Consider the following 16,941-nt stretch of genomic DNA (forward strand, 5'->3'; position numbering starts at 1 on the left):
AGGGGATAGTGCTTGGAAACCCTGCATGGACATTAGCTGGATTTGAAATTGCTTTAGCCTGGAAGATTCATATTTATATTAGCAGGTAAAATAAACTAGGGAAAAAAAATAAGAAGTGTCAAAAGAACTAAAATTGAGAGCAAAGGGCTGAGTAAGGGCCAGGACCCTCCAAACCAGTCTTGAAAAATTTGAGGGCTGGGGATGTGGCTCAAGCGGTAGCGCACTCGCCTCGAATGCGTGCGGCCCAGGTTCGATCCTCAGCACCACATACAAACAAAGATGTTGTGCCCGCCTAAAACTAAAAAATAAATAAATATATATATATATATATATATATATATATATATATATATATAAAAATATATATATATAAAGATTCTTAAAAAAAAAGAAAAAGAAAAATCTGAGATAACAGACCACCCCATGGCCATGCCTGTTTTGTTTTCATTTTTTCCAAGATGGCAATGTTTCTTTTAAGACTTTGATGTTTTCATTATTTTCCTAGAGGTATTAATGTAGAAGCAACCATCTTCCCCAAGAAGGGCATAGGTTCCCCTGGTTTCTGCAATCAGATAGTTGAGGATCATGGCCTAAAAAAGCAAAATAAGTCACATGGGAGCTAAAAAGTAGAAACCAGGTGACCTCTGGCAAAGCCCTTTTAACAGTATTGTAATCATCCTGGGCAGGGATAGCTGGACTCTATGGTTGGAGCCAGGTTGTTTTTTTAAGCCTAGGGTTTTTTGTTGTTGTTGTTGTTTGTTTGTTTTCTTTTATGATTTCGCTGGTGTTAGCATAAAAACAACACAATGTCTATCATTGTTTCTTGACAATCAAAATAGATTTATTACCTTAAAAAGCGGCTGCATATTTCAGTCTAAATTAAAAGTACCATTATAAACCGTAAAACAACATAAAAAGAAGTCAAAGCCCCATAAATCATGCAGTGGCTCCTTTCTCTTTTTTAATGACTCCATGAGCAAGGACCACTGGAAGAAAACATATTTAGGGTCAATGAGAATAATTTTTTTAACCTAATTAAAGGACTCTTTCATTCCAGTACTCATGTCTTCTGTTGCTCTCATAGAAACACCAACCTCAAAAATGACTATATAACCAGTTCTTTCCAAACCAGACTTTTACCACGGACCAATAGACTGACCCAAAACTTTCCTAAAAGACAAACCCAAACTGCTTGCTCCACATCACTCCCTCTCAGCCTGAAGCAGCCAAAGCAGTCATCCCCTGTTTCCCCTTATAGCAGTAAGGGTTCCCTTAATCAGACGGGGGAATGAGACCAGAATCAGAAGAGGCTATGATAATAAACTCAAAGCTAAGTTAAATACACTAGAGGGTATTGTAATGGCCTTGGGTGATCAGATACAAAGTCTTAATGTCAGACAACCATTACAATATCATGTCACTTATTACCTATTCTATATGATAGCTTCCAATGGGATTAAAAAAAAGATAAAGATGCATCTATTAGGAATTTGGAATCATAACAATGTTAGTTTAGATCTCTTATAACTGCACGATTACCTCTAAGCTACACAGGAAAGTAGAATTCCCATTTTATCACTTCCAGTTTTGCAAAAAAGGTATTAAATGATGTAAATGCTTTCAATTCTTAAAATATGCTAAAACATACTGCATGGTATCTCATAGGGTTTGCTTTCTTACTCTTAATTCTGTTGTTTTGTCCCAGGCAAGCTCATCCAATCCCAGTTCAAACACCTCTGAGGAGACATGCATGAGTTGCAGTTAAAAAATAAAAAAGGGAGAGACATGGAGAGTGAATGAGCCCTGGTTATTGGCTGACCCTGCAGTGTAGGCAAAAGCCAAGCCTGGGAAATAGTCCCTGCCAAAAGGTGAGGATGTGAACAACCTTGATAGTCAGCTCTGACATCAATAGTTATCACATGTTCTAGTATAGTGGGTTTTCTGGGTACAGCAGGATAGCAGCAGGAAGTTCCTAACACTGTAACAGCAAGATAACCACAAAAATGTTTCTAGCTCTGTAACTTTTTAGTACACAAAGAAGCCTCTTCATAACTCACAAACCTTGAACAATTTACAAAGCTTCTGTAGTTAAACTTCCTGATAATGAGACCCTACATAATAAACATGATGAGCTAGTTCTGTGTTACTATTCCTCCATCAGAGGGCAGTGTCCCACCTGGCCCCAGCCTTGCTTATAATGTTTGTGTTTTTCTGAATCTCCTATGGCCCCTAATCAAGATCCTTTTTTGTTGCTGTGTGGGCAGTATCTTAAGAAATGAAGGAAACAATTGCTTTGTCTGTAAGTCCAATTTTTTCTTTTTTTTAAAATATTATTTTAGTTGTTGATGGACTTTTATTTAATTCATTTATTTATATGTGGTGCTGAGAATTGAACCCAGTGCCTCACACATGTTAGGCAAGCACTCTACCATTGAGCCCCAGCCCCAGCCCCAGCCCCTGTAATGGTCCAATTTTTAATTTAATAAATGTGTATATACTTATGGTTCCCTTTTCATTTCTGATATCATTTTTTGGATAGGCACTTTTTTTTTTTTTTTGAGGTATTGAGGATTAAACCCAGGGCCTTGTACATGCTAGGCAAGTGCTCTACCATTGAGCTACAACCCCAGCCCTTGGATAGACACTATTTTGAATAGTAATATTTAAAGAGAACAGTATGCAACTTAGAGGAGTTATTTCCTCTAATCACATGAACTAATCTTAACTGGTGTTCTTAGAATATACTTAAGTCTTATCTTCCAAACCTTCAGATAATTGGTTAAATTTTTGGAAGAGCCCTCCTTAACTCTCACCACCCAGGTATTTGTGAAAGAAAGTCTGGAGTTGTTCCCACACATCCAGCTGGGCCCTGGCATGAGCCCTGGGCTCCCCTCCATAAACGATAGGACCACCTGCCAAGATATGCAGGGCAGCCCTGCACAGGGGCCAGTAAGGGGGCTCAATGTAGTGCCCTGCTTCTGGGTAACAGATGATCTGGGGCTTCTCTTTTCCATGGGCCTGCAAGCGTTTAGAGGCCTCATTAGCATAGAACTCGCTCTTCCAGTTGTGGTCATCCTGACCCACAAGGAACAGGAAGGTGGTGTCAGACTTCTCCACGGGAATAAAGCTCTTCTGGTCTTCCAAAGGACTTTTCAGGGCTTCCACAACGTCCTTGATGCCATCTTTGGTCACCTTGATTCGATCTCTCATGATACCCACAGGGGGCAGCGTCTCGTCCTTGTAGTGTATGCTTGCCCCAACAACAGCCACAGAGCCATTGATTATGACTGCAGCCGTGATGCCCTTCAGGAAAGAGGATATGGCAAGGCAGAGTTCTCCTCCTTTGGAATTCCCAAGCAGCCCAATCCCTGGACCCTTTACCTGAAAATGGGACAGAAGAATAAGAAGAGTGAATTTACCAACAGTGTAATAGAGTGAACAGTGCCCACAGGGGAAATTGGGTGGATCTGAGCCTGAATCTAGCTCTATCTATTCTCCAGATTGTAACTGTTTCCACTACACATATATCATTTTGTTTGTTATTATAATAATTATTATTATTGTTATTATTATTATTTTGATATTGCAACTGTTTCCACTACACCATGTATCATTTTGTTTTTTGTTATTATAATAATAATTATTATTGTTATTATTATTATTTTGATACTAAGGTTCATCCCAGGGGCACTTTACCACTGAGCTACATCCACAACCCTTTCTTGTTTTGACACAGGGTCTCTTAAAGTTGCTTAGGGCCTCACTAAGCTGCTGAGGCTGGCCTCAAACTTGAGATCTCTTTGCCTCTGCCCTCTGAGTATCTGGGATTAGTGGTATGTATCACCACACCTGGCTCCTATAACTTATTTTTTTTTAATATTTATTTTTTAGGGGACTGGGGCTGTAGCTCAGCAGTAGAGCGTATTGTGTCCAACTACAACTAAAAATATATTTTTTAAAAATTTAAAAATATATTTATTTTTTAGTTGTAGTTGAACACGATACCTTTATTTTATTTATTTATTTTTATGTGGTGCTGAGGATCAAACCCAGGGCCTCACATGTGCTAGGCGAGCGCTACTGCTGAGCCACAACCCCAGCCTATCCTGTATAACCTTTTTAATCAACTGATTCTTTGACAGGAAAAGGAGGTGAAGAGAGAATTCCAAGCAGATGGCATGGCACAAGCATAAGGAAGAGAGCCGGTGCTCTGGGAACTGCAGGGAGTCCTGTGCAGTCACACATAGTGAGGCAGGGTAGCCTGGCCTGCATAAGGCCCTTCTCCTGAATGAGGAAACAAGTCCTCAGAAAAGGAGCTTCCTTGCCCTTCGAGGAGGGTCACCCCTTGACATTGAACATGAGAAAGTGTGTTTTCTGATCTTTAAAATATATGCATTCTGGGGCTGGGTTGTGGCTCAGCAGTAGAGCACTGGCCCAGCAAGTGTGAGGCACTTGGTTCGATCCCCAGGACCATATAAAAAAATAAAACAATAAAATAAAGGTATTGTGTCCATCTACAACTAAATATATATATGTATGTGTGTGTGTGTGTGTGTGTGTGTGAGTGAGTGTGTATAATATATACTTTCTGACTGCTTTAGGAACTACATAATTGGTGTGAGGGGGTGTGTGTCTGTGTGGAACTGGGAATTGAACCCAGCGGTGTTCTACCATTAAGTCATATCCCCAGCCCATTATTTTTTTATTTTGAGACAGGGTTTCAATAAATTTTCCAGGCTGGCCTTGAACTTGTAATCTTCTGCCTCAGCATCCAGAATTGCTTATATTATAGGTGTGTATCACAGTGCCTAGTCATATTACCTTTCTTTTCTTCTCTCTCTCTCTTTTGGAGGGGTACTAGATATTGAACCCAGGGACGATTAATCAATGACCTACATGCCACATCCCCAGCCTTTTTAAAATTTTTTTTTCTTTTGAGACAGGATCTCACTAAGTTACTTAGAGCCTTGATAAGTTGCTGAGGCTGGCTTTGAAATTGTGATCCTCCTGCCTCAGCCTCCTGAGCTGCTGGGATTACAAGTGTGTGTCACCACGCCCAACCATATCACCTTTTCTAAGAACTCCAGTGCTTCCATCCATATTGTGCCCTGATTGAATTTTAAAATTAGCAAGGATTGCCTCCTCATTCTTGGCTACACTGAGTCTAAAAACCATAAACTATTCCAGGAAGCCAGGTGATGGCTGTCAATTTCCCCCTTTAAGGTTATCCCTGTGCTCTCACAGGGGTATGGGGGAGAGAGGGTGGCTGAGCACAAAGACTGGCAAGCAGGCACCTCCTGGGGAAGGTCATGGCTTCTTCTTACCATTTACTTCCTGTCAATCTCAAGGTTCTCAGAGGTACCCTATGAAATACTAAAACAAACTGGAATTCAGAATTCCAGAATACCAACTAGCAAGCTCTTTACTAACAGGAAATGTGATAATGTAGAACTGCCCAGAAGTATCACTGAGAAGTGCCTATGCAAGGCAGTGGCTGCTGGGTTAGGAGAGGCCCCGAAGAATGGGCTGACTTCTGGGAAACCAAAAGCACGCATGAGGTGGGGAGCAGCCCACAAAACTAAGAAGAGATCTAACCTCAGGGTGATGGAGCAGGTAGTTCACAGCTTCCTCAAAGTACTCCAGGTGCACAGTCTCTAGGCTCCGGGGAAGGTCATCATAGCCATAATAAGCCAGAGCCATTACAGCAAAACCCTTGCCAGCCAGCAGACTAGCTCGGTACTCCAGAAGGCCACCTCCAAGTCCAAACAGGTCCACAATCCCAGGATAGGGCCCAGGTTCTTGGGGAGAAACAAAACATTACAGAAAAGGGAGTTATAAAATAAGCAAGGATTATCTCCTCATCCTTTTAAGTCTTTGCAGTGCTGTCAAAAGCCATACATTACCTACTGGGAGATGAACAACTTTTCCACTATCAAAAATGCTTAAAGACCTCTGGTATCCAAACATCCAGAGAGTGGCCTAGGCTAAATCCACATTCCCCTCTGTATCAAAAAAGCCACACGGATTTTCACAAAGACCTTGTATTTCTTTTGAGATCAAAAACACTTTATGGCCCCATGATACAGCACTTGGCTGACATGAGTGATACCCTGGGTATAACAGCATTGAAAAAAAAATACATACACACACACACACACAAATGAAAATTAAGAGCAACAAACATATGGCCCTTCCTAATCCCCAAAATTGGACAATGCCAACTGCCAGAGAATGCACAGCCACTGAAACTGTCTGTCATACAATGCTAATTGTGATGCAAAATAGTGCAGTCTGTGAAAAAAATCAGTTGGCAGTTTCCTCTGAAGGCCTATGTATTCTTCCCATATGACCCCAAAATCCCATTCCTATGTCTTTACCCAAGAGAAATAAAAACCATCTTCACACAAAAACTTGTGTGTGTTTGTAGCAGCCTTGTATAATCGCCACAAACTGCAAACAAATGTGTTTCGACTGATGAATGAATATAAACTGTTCTATATCCATGTTTTGCATCACACAGAACAGGTCAGTAAGTCTCAAAGACAATCTGATTAGCCAATGGGCACAGACTCAAAATGCTACTTACTGGGGCTGGGAGTATATAGGTGGAGCACTTGACTAGGAGGTGCAAGGCCTTGGGTTCAATCCTCAACCCCATAATAAAAAATAAAAAGCTTCATTCTGCATGATTACACATATAAGATACTTTCACCATTTATATAATAAGAAAATCTCTCTTTCATATATACAGTTTACAGAAAAACATAACAAACACTTGCTAGGCACCATTCTGTTTAGAAAATAGTTCAGTACTCATACATTGTAATTCCCTGAATCTTTCTGTCCCTTCCCCACCTCCCCATCTCTCAGTTTTCTTGATATGTACATGTGTGTGTTCAAGTATGTATTTATACACACACACACCACACACACACACACACACACATGTAATGAGGATTGAACCCAGGGGGAGATCCATCACTGAGGTATATTCCAGCCTTTTTTGTTTTGTTTTTGGACAGGATCTCTCTAAATTGCTGAGGCTGGCCTAGAACATCCCATCTTCCTGGGCCACCATGGCCTGCCAGTTTTCTTGGTAATATCACCACTTATATATGTACATATGTACCTAAACAACATTTTGCTCCTTTTGCCTGTCTTTTGAATTTTATCTCAGTGCAAATATACTGAACGTGTTCTCCTGGGGTTTGATTGTTTCACCTAACCTGTGGGGAACACTAGTCCATGTTGATTATTGCAGTTGTGGTTCATTACTTTGCTGGAAACACAGCTCCACCTATCCATCACTTCCACTGTTGGTGGATATTCGGGCTGTTAGCAAACAACATGCCTCTGGGTGCACATGTACCAGAACAAGTAAAAAGCCATATTCAACTAGGTAACTGCAGTAGCTGAACACTGTGACCAGAGTAGCTGAACACTGTGACTGCTTCTGCTGCGAATGTGAGTTTCTCTCCTCCAGGTACTTGGCAACAATTGGTCATGTTAGACTTCTAAATCTTTGCCACTCCTGAGGTTATGAGATGCATTCTATAGTTTTATTTTTGCATCTCCTTCATTACTAATGAGGCTAAGCATCCATTCATTTTTTTTCACTGACCAATAACTTTATGTATATAAACACCCAATAATCTCCAGAAAGTGAACTTCCTCCTATTGCAATGGCCAATTTACATAAATCTTAACATACTGTGGGAATGGGAAGAAAAGTTGTAAAACTGAGAAACTTTTAAAAGAACACCGAAAAATTGAAACTACCTACAATGGCTTTTAAAAATTATTAGAAGTGTCTTTCCCTTTTCCTTATGATGTCTTTATAGCTGAGCCTGGATTTGAAGAATCTCAGATCTGGAGCATCAGGACCACCTCCCCAGGCAGCTTTTTATTCCATTGCTATCTTCTTAACACGGACCTCTGGGATGTTAGGATCTACCTCTTTCTTAGGCGAAATAACACGGAGACCAGAGACAGTGCTAGACGGAAACAATAAAGGCCAAGTGGAGGCTCACCTGGAGGTAGGAAGAGCGTGGCCCGCACTTTGCCCTCGCGCACCGGCACCCGCCACACCCGGGGCAGCATGAAGTGGCGCTCGTGCAGCGCGCGGGCCAGCTGCTGCCCGGCGTCGGGCTCGTGGCCGTCCAGCACCTCCAGCTCCACCACAAAGGGCGTCTGCACGTCCCGCTTCACCAGGCGCCAAAACGGCTTATCAGGCTCCATGGCCCAGATCAGCCCCATGGGCTCCAGGCCCGCGAAGCTGCCGCCCAGCGCGGGCGCGCGCGCCAGGTCCAGCTCGCCCCTGGCGTCCGCGCGGTAGCGCGCGTGGGCCTGGAAGAGAGCGCCCTTCTCGTCGCGCAGAGACGCGCGCAGCGTGACCGGCTGTTCGGGGGCCAGGCCGCGCACGGCGATGTGCACCGGCTCGTCCCAGTGGCAGCCGCCCGCGGGCTCCAGGATCAGTGTCGCAGCCATTCGGGATCCAGGGAGAAAATGAGAGAATGGTCTCGGAACCGCCTGGGGTTGTGGGGCAGGGTTCTTTACTCCATCCGGGGAAGCCAACGCCGGCGGGACCAGTCGCACCACTCCCATTGGCTCGCGTTTGGGACACCCTCCAAGTCGCTGTATGAGGCTTCTTTGTGCAAATTCAAAGCTTTCTGAAAGGAAGAATGCCTGCTAAGAGCAAAGTCAATCAGGAGATCATGTGGTGAGTGTGGAAAGAGACTTACTAATACGACTGCTGAAGCTGAAAGATTGAAAGAGATACAGTTGCACAAATCTGAATTTTTGCAAAGGCATCCCGGGCAATCGTGTATCAGGTGATCTGTGAGACACACAGCCCAGCCCTCCTTATCTCTTAATTCCTTACCAAGCCTTTTTCTAGAGCTCCTGGTACCTGGAGCTCTTTCCAGAACAGGTTGATGCTTATGGAGTCCGATTGCATATGGTCCTGTCTGACCCTGCTCCTTAACAGCTGAGGAGTCTTCAGCAAAGTTTCATCATGAAGTCTCTGAATACATTGTGCTTATCTGAAAGGCTTGTTGGGACTATTAGATGAGATACTATTTTAAACAGCAATGATATGTTTGCAGTATCAATTCCCAGAGAAAGAGTATTGCTTCTCAACTCACATATCTAATTGTTGGTAGTGTTCAGTTTGGGGTTGTGTGGCTTGGAGTTCTGGCAGGAAGCAAATGGCATGGGCAAATTGGGTAACATTAAGAGTTTCATAGAGTTTCACAGTGTTTGCAAAGGCATGGGAAGGTTAGAAACAAAGAGATCCAACAAGGTTTTGTGAAGAACTGTGGGCTCAAAGAAGAGGCTGCCTGGCAGGAACTGTTGCCTTCCTGTAGAAAGGCAGACACCCTATGATGAGATGGAAGTGGGGGCCACTCAGTACCTTGAGTTCACTCTTCTATTGACCTTGTGTATCTTGCAAGTGAGTCTCTAGCTGAAGCTAACCATACAGCTTAGCCTAATTGGATACTGAGCAGACCGAGAAAGAAGAGTACATGGAAGGTGTTTTTGAAAATACAAGCTGCTGCGACACACAACTAAATCATTCCGGGACAATCCAGGTGGATTTGGATTGGCACGAAATAATTACACAGACAGAATACCTTTTTCTGCTCTCGACTCTAGGAGTCCATTGGAAAGAGAGAGAGAGAGACACAGAGCCTCCTGAATTCTTTATTTTTATAGGGGACACACAAGGGGAGGTTCAATGGAACATTCCATCCAAAAAAAGTAAGGGGTTAAGTTTCAGGGGGTTGAATCTAGCTTCCTGATGTCCTGTGGTTAGTAGATTGGTTGACGTCTTGGCAAGTCACACCCATCTCAGGTGCTGTGTGGGATCAAAGGCAGAGCGAGCTAAAAGGACATGTACGTGCTCAGCCCAGACAGAACAGTAACATCAGTCCAGTCCGCTCAGGCACTCAAAATGCTCACAGCTTACCCACACAGCCCCTGGCTGGCCCGCGACAACAAGCTGAATAAACATTTACAAATAGGGGGGGGGAAATATGGAGAATGGTGACTTGGACCATGGTCTTTGACTGCCTCAGAGCTGTGGCTAAACTTTGCCCCAGAAACATTCTGTGCAAAGATGCAGGATGAGATTTCCTTGGAAGTATGGTAGTTCCATGCAAAGGTACAGAGTGTTTGATGCTAAGGCATGGAACAATAATTGTCTTGACCTTGAGTTCAGACACCAGCTGCCAGGGACAGAGTTCTGAGTATAACAAGGTAACCACAATATCTTGCAAGTGCTAAAGCCAGAATTAGACAGGCAGTCAGTATAGGTAGGTAAATCCAGTCAGATCAGACCCAGGAGGCTAGTTTTGAGTGAGTTCAGCAAGTTGGAGACTGTCCTCTGAGGGATTGAAATATTAATTCTTTCAGAGCCCTTCCTCCACCCTTATCAAGAACCTGCCCCTGCTCCAACCTGTTGTTAAGGTAACCTGTCCCAAGAGTTGCCCCTCCCTATAGGGAGCTATAAGGTTGTTAATGTGTCCTGGGTTGCACCATCTTGCCCTTCCCTCTTCAGCCCACCTGTTTGCCATCTTTTGGCCATCCCACTGAGCATTCCTGGGCCTAGTCAAGTACACAGGAAGGGGAAAGATAAGGGGAAGAGGGCAGGAGAAAAAAGGAAGCCTAGGACATATAAAGAGGGCCGAACACCTCGCTTCTGGGGATACCAGGATATCAGCTATGGCACCCTTCTCCCTCCTGGGAGAAGTCTATGTTATCCCTGTTTACATAAACCCTGCTTTATATGCTTGTGTGTGTGTGTGTATATATTTGCCTATATGCTTCTCTAATGTTCAAACTTCAACATTTGAGGGAGCAGAACTCACCACCGGTAACGTTTATCAGTGCTATGACCTTCAAGCCTGCCTGCTTTGCAGAAACTTTCCTACAAATAACCTTTTGATGATAAAACCTATGTAATAAACATGCTGTGCTAGCTCTGGGTCACTGTTTCTCCATCAGAGGAAGGTGTTCCACTTTGTCCCATCTTTCTCCTTATAAATGTTTCTATGTCTTTCTTAATCCCCCATCACCCCTTGCCAGGTTCTAGGGTTTGGTAGTGCAGGTTGCAGCAAGAAAACATTATTAGATCAGGAGCCAGTTCTCCTAGTTCAGTGACCTTTCCCCCACTCTACCCAATAAAGCAACTGCAGCTACAGATTTTTAAACACATACCATCTGCAAAGAATTGACCTGGGCGGCTGTAGCCACCAACACAGAAATTGAAATGGACACTCAGATTTCAGAAAGGCAGCTCCTGCCTCCCCTTCCCTGATGCCCAGCTTGCTATGGAGACACACGGAGTGGCTCTTTAACACTGGAGGAAAAAGCAGCTGAAGAGGTGGCCTGCCCTGCATGGGCCATCCAGAGCCCCTTCCTCTGGGGCATTCTGTCCTGGGAGCTCCATGGAAGAAGTAGGTGGTGTCAGATCACAGGGGTGCTGTGATCTGCAGAGAATCAGTAGCCGTAGAAAGTGCTCTGTCCCCGTGAAAGGAGGGTGGCCCCACACAATGGCCAGTGTTGTCCAGTAACTTGAAGGCTGAACCTCATACCCAGATCTATAACATGCTGTCTCCAGAATTAGACCACATATTAGTTTCTGTGCCCCTAACAAAGCATGAGACCCTCATGGCTAGACAAACTCCCTTCCCCTCTTTAGAGCAGAATTTTCTGGTTACCCAGATATGACACACCTGGAAGTTTTCTCTTTGAGAGGGTCCCGTAGGTTTACCATGGTTGATAAGGCTGGTTATCGGTGATGAGTCCTGCTTCCCCACATGTTGAAGGTTGAACATTAGAGAAGCATGTGGAGGCAAGCATATGAACCAGGGTTTATTTAAAAAGGGGTAACATAGACTTCTCCCGCAAGGGAGAAGGGGGCCATAGCTGGTATCTTGGTATCCCAAGAAACAAGGTGTTCTGCCCTTTTTATATGTCCTAGGCTTCCCTTGTTCTCCTGCCTTCCCGCCCCCCTTATCTTTCTACCTGACTAGGCCCAGGAATGCTCCATGGGAAGGCCAAAAGGTGGGAAATGGGTGAGCTGAAGGGGGAAGGGCAGGGTGGAGTAGACAAGGACATGTTAACAACCTTATAGCGCCCCCTGTAGGGGGGGGGGAAATTCCTAGGACAGGTTATCTTGGCAACAATTTGGAGCAGGGGCTGATTCTTGATAAGATCCCTTAGGGGACAGTCTCCAACTTCCCAGACTCACTCAAAATTGGCCTCCTTGACCCCGACCTGACTCGATTTACCTATCTACACTGACTGCCTGTCTAATTCTGGCTTCATGGTGAACAGCCACTGGTGTGAGTTAAGCATTCAGTGTGGAAAGTCTGAGCTGCAGAAGCAGTGGCTCCTGGGTCAGCCCCGAACTGAGCACTGTGAAGATAACGAGTATTTTCTGGGTCTGAATTGGCTCTAGCTCACTGGGTGAAGCTCCACTTCAATAGATCATGGCTAATGTTACTGAAAGTTCCTGAAGCAAGACTATAGGGGCATCTCTTGCTGCCAAGTGAGGCAAACTGCTGTCAATGTCTAGAAATGCATTGGGGCTGAAAAGAGTGCTCTAGGAAGCTTAATGAATGTGTTCAGTAAAAATCGTGGGAGGCCATTCTTTGGGCCCCAACAGACAAGAATAAAAATCAAAAAATGGAGCCACTCAGGCTAAAATTCCAGGCACCAAATAAAACCAAGCTGTTGCCTAAAGTTGGAGAAACCGGAAGAGTGTGATAACAGGGGTTTCCTAAATGAGCCAAGAGGCATGATCATTAGTTTTTCTTTGCTTTAATTCTTAATCTTAATTCTTAATCTTTTAATCCTTACATCAAGTAACCTGAAGTTAGCCAATCCATTCTTCTGTTGTGCTATCTTCCTGGCTCCACCTTTTAAGGAAAGTTAATTTTCACATGCACAGTCCCTTCTTGTTTTTTTTTTTTTTTGTGTGTGTGTGTGTGTGTGTTGTTTTTTGTTTCTTCTTCTTTCAGACCTCTTCTGCTCAGTTCAAGGGAATGCTTATTCTTTTTTGCCCAGTTATAGACTAAACAATAAAGCCAATTAATAACTTAATTAGTGTCACTTTGTCCTTTGATAAAAGAATCCTTTGGGGGTAATTCTGAGATATCTTGCTATAGACACATGATGTCAGTCACTGTTAACTCAAGTTTATTTACTTTTCTGTGAGTCTCAGTTACTATGCAGGATCCGTCTCCTTTTCTGATAAGCCACCTGAGAGTAAAGGGGGAAAGACTGGAGCTGGGACAGACTCCCACTCACTCTGGTGTCATACCTCTAACTTCACTCATGACCCTGGGCCTGGGCCCATTTCATATCTACAGTTGGAGTGGGATGAAGAGCTCCATACTTTCATTTTTTTGAAGTCTGTATACCACCCTTTTGAATATGTATCAGGGGTGACCAGCATCCCAACAGGGTAGGTTCCTGCTCAAGAGGTGCAAGTTGCCTGGGATATAAAAAGTCTGAAATAATCAGTAAAAAATAAAGACAGAGACAGAAACGGTATATGAAAAGGGGAGCACTTAATGGGTCTTCCAGTCCTGATAGGAGCTTGAACTGAACAACTGAAAAAGGGGCCCCAATTCTTATTTAAGGAGGAGTACATCAAAGACAGGGATAAGGTTTCAGTGGCAGGAGGCTTGGTTCACTGCTTGCTTCTTGGTGGGGCAGGTGTCTTGCAGTAGAGAGATTAATTGGCACTTTGGCAACCCACACCCATCTCCATGAGGCTGTGTGTCTCCAGCAGGTCACCCCATCTCTGGTGCTGAATTTGAGATGGAATAGGCAGGATGCCACATGAGGCAGGCATTCTCAAACCAGCAGGGTTGCTGCTGGGAGTTCCTGATACCAGGCTTTGCTGCCTAATGGCTTCAACATCACTTTAGTTCGAGAACAATTCACAAATGGCTTCCCACAAATAAGCACTTTTCCTCAAACTTAATTTCAGGAACATCATGACCACAGTGTTGTCTCCATGGTAACTGACTGATTTAATAGTTTTGCTATGGTCTGTAAGATGTGAACATGAAGGAAAGTTTGATGGAAGGGCATAAGGAGCCCTAGTATTTTTTTTTTTTTTTTGGAAAGATGCCTGTAAGTATAGAACTATTTAAAGTAAAAGTTTAGAAAAAGAAAAACATAACACAGCAGTCCCGGGGAGTGATGAAACCTCCAGAGAGGCTCTTTTGGTCCTCTGTCCCCCTCAGAGCCTGCCTCCTCCATATCCTCAAACACTTAGACTTTCCCAGTGGCTTGAGGTTTACAGGAATTTTCATTTTGTGTGGTCTTGTATCTGAAATACCCTGAACTTTTTGACTGTTCTCTTTGTTCAGAGCATCAGAACTCAGGCAGACAGTTTCTCCAGAGGAAGAAGATAATGTAGTGGGTCATTGGTCACATGCCTCTCCTTTTAAGGGCCTCATTCTTAGTCTTGAAGGGAGAGCTCCCAACATTTAGGGAGATTAGATTCAGGGAAGGCAGGGTTTTCAAAGCAGCCACTGGCTCTCAGGGTAAAGAGCTTCCTCATCACACTGGAGAGCCCTCTCTTGGCTGACTTTTCAGAACTTTGATCCTTTCAGTCACCTAGTTGGGTGTTTGCCAAGACCTTTGCCCTAGTTTCAACTCACATTGGGAAGTTGGAGACATTAACTATCAGGTGCTATACTGGTGACTCCTGTAAATATCAAATCACCAGGAAGGATGCCAGGGACAGATCATGTTCTTCCCCGGGTCTGATTATGAACAGTTACTAGGAGCTATCGGTGTGGGAAGGCAGGATCCCTGGCCTCTGAACAGGCAACCCAGCTTCCACACTAGCTCAGCCCACTCAGCCCCTCTCACCACCTCTGGGGCTCAGCTCAGGAGCCCCAGGTCATCCTCTTGTTCCTGTTTCACTCTAGTAGCTCCCTCTCACAGAGGGACTCTGTGGCTACCTCCTCCACTGCAGTCCAGCCCCTGGTCAGCTCGGCATTCTGTATTAGCCTCCTGCGCTCCCTCAGACCACCACATGTCTTCCCAGTGGGCCAACAGGCACTGCCAGATCTGACTCACATTCCTTCCACTGGTCCGTGCCTGGCCTTGGAAGGTCACTGTCTCATCTGACTGTCAACCCCATTCCATTCAGCCAGGTCTGGCCTAGTCATGCCCACTGCCTTCCCTGTCCCTGGCCATCTGTTACCATTTCTGACTTCAGAGCTTTACTATGAGCCTCCAGGATTTGGGTGGTGGCCACTGGCTAGGAAGAAAGCCCCTCTGATTCCTTACTAGTGTTTCTGGAATTTGTTTTCCCTCTAGTCTCTCCTCCCTCTACAAAGGGCTTCTCAACTGGGGTCAGAGTGCATGTCCATCCAAGCATGCCATTTGAGGGCTGCAGGTTGGCTGTACCCCAACCCTGAGTACTGATCATAGCTTATGCCAGCCCCTCTGCCTGTCCCCTTCCTTTTAAGCCTCATGTCCCCTGGATGCTTGAAGATTTGGTTTTGGTGGGCCACTCAGGAAGTGAGGAGATGATTATTTAAAGAGAATTCCCTATTTATTTGACACACACAAAAAAATCCAGTTAATACATTCATGTGAAATAAACCCTGTTTGGATCTTGATTTATTTGCTAGAACTGAATATAGTAAAACTGAAATAACTTGGAAAAAGAGGACAATTCCAAATGATGTTACTATTAACTCCATGGGTTCTTGTGCTGTCTATCAGAAGAATCAGATGAGAGCACATTGGCACTGGAGCAAGCTTAGTTATTCATATGCAAAAGGGAGGCAGCATGTGGGATCAGAAGTCCTAAGTCAACTCAAACAAAGGACAAAGATACACAGCTTTCATGGCAGCTAGTGGGTAGACAGGGAGGTGGTCTCTTGATATCAGCACATGTGGAGGTGGAGTTTGGGTTGTGCCTGGACTCTTTTTCATGATACTTCTTCATGCAACACCTATATTATTACTATCTGAAATTTCCACACTAGAGTGTGATTTTTACAATACAAATAAAATAAAGGTAACTATAGATTATACATGTTTTGGACCTTAACACCTGGAATGTCCTAATATTATTTCAGAAGTGGGCAGATTATTGTCCTGTTTCAGTTTGATTTTTTTCTTTTTTTAAACCAGGGGTGTTCTACTACTGAACTACCTCACATCACAGGAACACTCAACCACTGAGCCACATCGCCAGCCCTATTTTGTATTTTATTTAGAGCCAGGATCTCACTGAGTTGTTTAGCATCTTGCTTTTGCTGAGGCTGGCTTTGAACTCTTGATCTTCCTGTCTCCGCTTCCTGAGCCACTGGGATTATAGGCATGCACCACTGCTCTGGGCCTCAGATTGTTTTTTCAGATGAGGTCTCACTAAATTGCTCAGGCTGACAATGAACTTGCAATCCTGCCTCAGTCTCCTGGGTAGCTGGGATTACCTACATGCACAGCCATGGCCAGCTGCAGGTTTGATTTTTTTTAATATTTAGTATTATAATATTAGGACATTCCAGGTGTTAAGGTCCAAAACATGTATAATCTATAGTTACCTCTATTTTATTTAATATTTATTTTTAGTTATAGGTGGACACAATGTCTTTATTTTACTTTATGTGATGCTGAGGGTCAAACCCAGTGCCTCATGCACGCCAGCGAGTGGTCCACCTCTGAGCAACAACCCCAGCCCAGCAGGTTTGACTTTAATGGCCTTGTTTCTCCTTGTTCTGCCTTCTTGGTAGCTCTGCTGACCACATACTCTCTCAAGGCCAAGCTGACTTTCCAATCTCCCATCTCCAGGGGTATTATCTTCACAGCCTTGAAGACTGGCCCACTTGTTAACCCCCATAGATGAAGGGCTTGTTTAGCTGTCTCACTCCCTGCTGAGAGATTTTATCTTCCTTAATC

General features: G+C 44.0%; 1 protein-coding gene and 1 long non-coding RNA gene across 2 annotated transcripts in view; one reads left to right on the forward strand and one right to left on the reverse strand.

Moving 5' to 3' along the window:
• LOC124090321 (uncharacterized) overlaps positions 1-4,444 on the forward strand; it is a 27,028-nt gene extending 22,584 nt beyond the window's left edge. Inside the window, exon 4 of the long non-coding RNA XR_006851062.2 lies at positions 4,143-4,444. This is a non-coding gene — a long non-coding RNA (uncharacterized LOC124090321). The remainder of the gene's footprint in view (positions 1-4,142) is intronic.
• LOC124090319 (acyl-coenzyme A thioesterase 1) lies at positions 817-8,671 on the reverse strand. Its single transcript, XM_046440926.2, has 3 exons — positions 8,031-8,671; positions 5,596-5,798; positions 817-3,381 (listed from the first exon to the last, which is right to left on the reverse strand). The coding sequence occupies exons 1-3, from the start codon at positions 8,602-8,604 to the stop codon at positions 2,803-2,805; spliced, it is 1,356 nt and encodes a 451-aa protein (XP_046296882.1). The 5' UTR covers positions 8,605-8,671; the 3' UTR covers positions 817-2,802.
• Positions 8,672-16,941: the final 8,270 nt, after the last annotated feature.

The sequence above is a fragment of the Marmota monax genome, unplaced genomic scaffold (assembly GCF_021218885.2).
Source record: "Marmota monax isolate L192 unplaced genomic scaffold, Marmota_monax_Labrador192_F-V1.1 WCK01_AAM20220418_F8-fsc00017, whole genome shotgun sequence".
Classification (NCBI taxonomy): Eukaryota; Metazoa; Chordata; class Mammalia; order Rodentia; family Sciuridae; genus Marmota; species Marmota monax.